This window comes from Protobothrops mucrosquamatus, unplaced genomic scaffold (assembly GCF_001527695.2).
Source record: "Protobothrops mucrosquamatus isolate PMUCROS unplaced genomic scaffold, P.Mucros_1.0 scaffold149, whole genome shotgun sequence".
NCBI lineage: Eukaryota > Metazoa > Chordata > Lepidosauria > Squamata > Viperidae > Protobothrops > Protobothrops mucrosquamatus.
In genome coordinates, this window is record NW_015386514.1 from 163,053 (window position 1) to 169,918 (window position 6,866).

The window sequence follows — 6,866 nt, forward strand, 5'->3', positions numbered from 1 at the left end:
TTTTGATTTTATTAAATTTATACCCCGCCCTTCTCCCGGAGGACTCAGGGCGGCTTACAGCCAGTTTAAAACAATGATACAATACAATACAAAATTTAAAAATGATTAAAAATAAATATTCAAATTTGGCCGCTTCTACTAAAAATTTGATTAAAACCAATTTAAAATACCCCTAGGCCAGTCCTGCCCGCTGAAATAATCAGGTCTTGAGGGCGCGGCGGAAGGAGGGGAGATCCGGAATCACCCGGATCTCTGGGGGCAGCTCGTTCCAGAGGGTGGGTGCTCCGACAGAGAAGGCTCTCCCCCTGGGGGTCGCCAGCCGACACTGGGTTTTTGGGTTAAGAGGCACGAGTTGTTCACTTTCAATGGCTGCCTCCTCTGGGGATCGAGAGTTGTGATCCCGGCCTCATTGAGGGCTAGAATCTTGATCTCATTACATGAGGGCCACCCTGGAATTGTCAGGATGAAGGCGCTTGCACGCAGCCATCTGTGGTGGCCTGGCATTGACCGGGCCATCGAGTCCCAAGTCCATGGTTGTCATGCCTGCCAACAGTCCAGGCCTGAAATGCCTCAGGCCCCTGTACACAGGTGGGAGGAAACACACACTCCATGGTCTAGAATACATGTAGATTACGCTGGGCCTTTTCAGGGTCAATTCTTCCTGGTTGTTGTTGATAGCCATTCCAAATGGTTGGAGGTCGTGCCTGTGTCTTCTACCACAGCCACCAAGACTATTCAGGTGTTGAAAAACATTTTTGCTCCACACGGGCTGCCAGAAGTTTTAGTGTCAGATAACGGTCCTCAATTTACTTCTACTGAGTTTCAGGGATTTCTTCGGGCCAACATGATTCGCCATGCTGCTTCGGCTCCCTTCCATCCTTCCACCAACGGTCTGGCTGAACGGATGGTCCGCGTCACAAAGGACGCCCTCAAGAAGCTGACTTATGGCAATTGGCATCACAGGTTGGCTGACTTTCTTCTGGCACATCGTACTACTCCGTGCACTGCCACGGGTAAGTGCCCGGCCGAACTCCGTTGGGGTCGTCGGCTCATGACTAAATTGGACAGGCTGCATCCGGAGCGTGTAGCATCACAAGTGTCCCAGCCACACCCACCACGGGTTCTGCGTGAAGGCGATCCTGTCTGGGCCAGGAACTACGGGCCTGGACACCTCTGGGTCCCGGCGGTGGTCTGCAAGGTCTTGGGGCCACTGTCCTACGAGGTGTCCCTGGAAGACGGCCGTGTTCTTCGCCGCCACATTGATCAATTACGTGTGAGGCGGGACTCACCTGGGGTTCCTCCTCAGTCTCCTCTAGGGGGGGAGGAGGAATGGGAAATGCATTCTGAGAATCAGAATCTGCTGCCAACAACAGTTGTGGGGAACGACACGGGCTCTCAACACCCAAGTTCCACTGGAGATTCAGGTAGCAATTCATGGGGACGGGGGCACACAGACACCCCCCCACACACTCCAGCCTGGGAGTCCCGCCGGAGGGATACTAACTATCCACACCTCACAAACAATACTTCAGACACGGAGAATCACTGGGAGCATACTCACAACTCACAACATGCAAGAGAGCAGGAAAAACAGAGGGGAAACACATCCTTTGCTGAAACGGCTCATAGAAGGATGTCCCCACGCATAAGGGCTAACAGGGAGGCATCCCTAAACCCTCACACTACAGGAAGGAGCCAGGAAAACCACACTCCGTCAGGAAACACGGAGATGAGTTCAGAGGGGTTGGAAAACTCCATTGGTGGTAGGTCAACCGGGTATAGTGATCAACAGAGTTCTGACTTCTCAAGCCTAAGAGATGGGCAGGAAAGTCAAACTGAAGTCACACAACAACCACATGGAAATTCACCTAGTATGGGAAGACACGGGGAAAACACTACAAGTTCCCCAGGTCCGAGAAGGTCACTCAGGGTCAAAGGCCCTCCCAAATACCTTGCAGATTATGTAAGGTGAGCAGGTGAACTGCAATCACTGAACTAGAGGTTCTGACTGGTTGACACTACGTAAACGATGTTGGGGGTACTGGGTTTTGTACGACGGAACAGTTCCACACCATACACACACTGTGTAACTTAACTTATTAGTTAACTATATAACCATCACTATGATGGCGTCCATGTGGGCGCCGTCTTATTTCATCTAGGGGGGAGGGGTGTTGTGTCCTGAGCCTGCAAAAGCAGGCTTGGGACGTTGCAAGAGTCCCAGGCATTTGCAAAAGCTGCCCGGGACCAGACTGAGTGGCGCCGGCCTTGTGCGCATGCGCAAGGCGGGAAAAGACCGCCTCATGATTGGTTAAACTTGCCCGGGGATTAGAAGGTATAAATAGAGGCCTGTGTGCCTCTGCTCGGGTTGTTCGTAGAATGGAAGCAGAGAATAAAGACTTGTTAGAAATGCTTCGTTTCAAGCGCCATTATTCTCCGGACGTAACACCTAAGTATACAAAAGAAGCCACCTGTCTATTTATTTTACTTAGGCTTATATGTCATTTCATTCATAACCAACTTTAAATGGACTATCCCCAGCTTTTAGTTGTTAATGTGGAAATACCCAAAACATCTCATGCTTGTACTGCATTGACTAGGGAGCTATTTTTCTACTATTTTTATCCTGAAGTATTTTTCTCAATGCAAACAATTCATTGTAACAATATTACCATAAATTTTACAGTATATTTATACTAAAATTTTAGTATTGATTTTATTAATTTATTATTACAACTTAAATTAAAAACCAACAATAAACATATCCATTCAAGATAACATGACTTACATTTAAATCGGTGTTTCTTAAAGTAGGGGGTCCCCCATTGTATCAGGAGCCCTCAAAAATTAAAATTATTTGCCAGCCTACATAGAAAAATAATACCATATTAAAATCCTACCAACCATGATAAATAGTACCATGTTTCCCCAAAAATACGACTGCGTCTTATATTAATTTTTGCTCCAAAAGATGCATTAGGGCTTATTTTCAGGAAAATATGGTACTAAATATGTCCATCTGGCTGATGATCTTAACTGGGGCTTATTTTGGGGGTGGGGCTTATATTATGAGCATCCTGAAAAATCATGCTAGGGCTTATTTTCCAGTTGGGTCTTATTTTTGGGGAAACACAGTAGTTACAGCAGCAAATGTGTTGATTTTAATTTTTAATACAATAACTATCAAATAAAATAACCCATGCAAACAAAAATTATTTTGGGTTCCTTCATAATTTTTTAAAGTGGGCAAGAGTCCTGAGAGAAAGAAAATTAAGAAACACAGCAGACAGAAGTCTAAGATTCCTGAAACAAGTCAATTATTACTGGAATGTGTTAATAAAAATAATTACTAACATCCTAAGAGCCGTGGTGGCACAATGGTTAGAATGCAGTCCTGCAGGCTAATTCTGCTGACTGCCAGCTACCGGCAGTTCGGCAGTTCAATTCTCAGTGGCTCAAGGTTGATTCATCCATCCTTCCAAGGTCGGTAAAATGAGGACCCAGATTGTTGGGGGCAATATACTGACTCTGTAAACCGCTTAGAGAAGGCTGTAAAGTACTGTGAAGCGATATATAAGTCTACGTTCTATTGCTATTGCTATCCTGGGGCTTTAGCATAAGCCTCTTGTGTTTGTTTGTTTCAGATTTATATATGGGTCAGAAAACAGATCTCAAATAAAGTATGTTGAAAGGTAACCTGTCCTAAAATGAAATAAGCATACAGTCAGAATTATGAGGGCAACAGACCTTGATAAACTGTAACGCAGATAGCAATTCCTTTTCTTAAAAAAAAAACCTATGGGACTTTATGCTTGACTTTTCCAGGTTGGTAAAATCTATGAGATGCGGATGATGATGGATTTCAGTGGAAACAACAGGGGATATGCCTTTGTAACCTTCTGCAATAAACAAGAGGCAAAGAATGCAATCAAGCAACTGAACAATTATGAAATTCGGTAAGCTGACTTTGCTAATTTTTATTTAGTGCACTGGCATTTTGCCTTCAAAGACCATTAAAATTTACTGAAGCCTATAAAAGTCAATGTCTGGATACAAAACAACACAAAATAAAGCAACATATGTAAAAAAATGGATGGATGAAATGAGACCATATTTTTATTCAAATAGGACTTTGTAAGTCTGCTACCTTCCTACAACTTGCTGCTGAGAATAATAAAAAATTACAAGACTTTTACAGAATTCCAACTTCCAGGCAGACTGTCCTATATAAACAATGGCTGGAGTTAATATTCAGTTCACTTGCCTTTTCCTCATTCCTGTTTCCTCTCAGTGATTTGTTCTTTTCCCACAAAAAAAAAAATAATTGACTGTACACACCTAAGCTGAAACCACATTTTTGGACTTTATTTTTCTTATACCACAGCTGTTTTTATATTTACTGATTTGTGAAAAGCATGCAACTTATTTTAAAATCAGTATTATTATTATTATTATTTTTTATAATTTTTTTTATTAATTTTTCAATTAAAACAACAAATACAAATGATGCATGTATATACACCAACAAACAATAAAGATACTCAAAACATTTTCGGATACACTCGGCAGTCCCCGCCTTGCCTCCACCCTCATCCACTTTACCTCTCCTTCCTCCCCCTAAACCTACAACCTCTCCTCCTTTTCTTACCACCTCTCTACATCCCNGATACAGATTAAATTCTGTTCAAAAAGCTAAAGATTTTTACTTGTCGGTCCTGAAAGCTGATTTGTCACCATCATCGACATTTAAAGCACAGGAAGATTTGATGGAGCAACTTGTTGTGGAATTGCCTGGGGCCATGTCATTATCTGCAGGAGATCCTCAGAATCAACAAAAGTTGGGAGTGAATTCAAAGGAGCAAAGAATGACCTGTGTTGCCTATAGGCGTAAAGAGAGAGAGCAACAACAAAAAGAAATTGTATCTATAACATATTCACCGACTTCGGAGCCAGTGGGAGGGGCGAGGCCAAAGAGATCTGCAACGACAGACTTGCAGGGAATGCTTAATAAGCTTCATAAGCCAAAGGATGGTTAAGTTGATGACGCTGAATGTGAGACTTTATTATGGAAAAGGAAGAAATTAGTTTAATATTTGAAATAATATAAAAAGAATTATATGTTTGTAAAGAACTTATAGTATTCTGAAAGATTCAAAATATTTGATAAACTTAAGATTGGGATTTTATTTTACTTTTCCAGCTTTGAAGAAGGAAGTATTGATTTAAGATTTTCTTGAAAGTATTGACTTGAGAGTGAAGAAAGTGAAGGAAAAATTTAAGTGTAAAATTTAAGAAAAATTTTTTATATAAGATGTTTGATATTTAGATTTTTAAAAAATGTTTTGAGCTTAAATGTTGAAGGTGGATAGATTATATTTAGAGAAAGTATGGAGTGAATAAATATATAGTTTTTGAGTAGATATATTGTTTTTACTTATTGCTTTATTAGAGTTAAAGTATGTATACTTTTTTTTTTTTAATAAAATTTTTTATTAATTTTTCAATTAAAACAACAAATACAAATGATGCATGTATATACACCAACAAACAATAAAGATACTCAAAACATTTTCGGATACACTCGGCAGTCCCCGCCTTGCCTCCACCCTCATCCACTTTACCTCTCCTTCCTCCCCCTAAACCTACAACCTCTCCTTTTCTTACCACCTCTCTACATCCCCTTCGCCTTCTTAACCACCTCATTCAGTGCAACTTGGGGTACCAGCCGAGTATATCCTCTTATTAATACAATTCCATTATATACCTATAATAATTAAATACATCAAATTATAATTTCCCCCTAATCACCTCCCCTCCCCGACTTCCCAGAACTAACACACCCTAAAGCAATCAGTTATATAAAAAAAAACTTTAACTCGAATAGAAAAAAAACAAAAAACAAAAATTATACTATTTTAACACCAACACTCATATATAATTATCCATCCTCCCCCAATCCAAATATCTAAAAATTAGACTTTACCATTTCTCATTATAATAATCCCATTAAATACAAAAATTAAATCCTTTAAAATAATATAATTATATATCATTGATCATCTACTTCAAGACATTCATATAAATTCATTCTTCTTATTTATAAGACTAATCCAAAATTTTAAGAATATAAGCTTCAAAAACAATCCTTAAAAAAAAACTTTAACTCAAATAATAGAAAAACTCTATTTTAACACCAAAACTCATAATATAATATAATTGTCCAACTCCCCCAATCCAAATATCTAAAAATTAAACTTTACCATTTCTCATTACAATAATCATAAATCCTTTATAATTATATATCATTGATCATCTACTTCATTCATCTTATTTATAATGCTAATCCAAAATTTTAAAAGTATAAGCTTCAAAAACAATCCTTAAAAAAAACTTTAACTCAAATAGTAAAAAACTCTATTTTAACACCAAGACTCATAATATAATATAGTTATCCAACTCCCCCAATCCAAATATCTAAAAATTAAACTTTACCATTTCTCATTGCAATAATCATAAATCCTTTATAATTATATATCATTAATCATCTACTTCATTCATCTTATTATATTGCTAATCCAAAATTTTAATAATATAAACTTCAAAAACAGTCCTTAACCCAGCTCTCCCTTTTGCTTCTCCCCCCAGTTTCATTCATTTTCACATCACTTGATACAAAATCAACCTCATAATCAGTACATTTTCCATCTTTTACATTTTATAACGTGTCCAAAATTTTTACAAGTAGTAAGCCTGTAAACTTCTTCCAAGAGCACAAACGGCAACATCTTCAGCTGGTTTTCTCTGGTGTACGACCCAAAAATGGATTCTATATAAACCTTTTTTTCTCAAAATTTCACTAGGGAGGC

General features: G+C 39.0%; 1 protein-coding gene across 2 annotated transcripts in view; it reads left to right on the top strand.

Annotated features, from left to right (window-relative positions):
* Positions 1–6,866, top strand: part of A1CF (APOBEC1 complementation factor) — a 46,603-nt gene that overhangs the window by 12,646 nt on the left and 27,091 nt on the right. For both annotated transcript variants that reach the window (XM_029283600.1, XM_015813267.1), the window contains exon 3: positions 3,826–3,956. In XM_029283600.1, the coding sequence (XP_029139433.1) occupies positions 3,826–3,956 (131 nt within the window). The remainder of the gene's footprint in view (positions 1–3,825; positions 3,957–6,866) is intronic.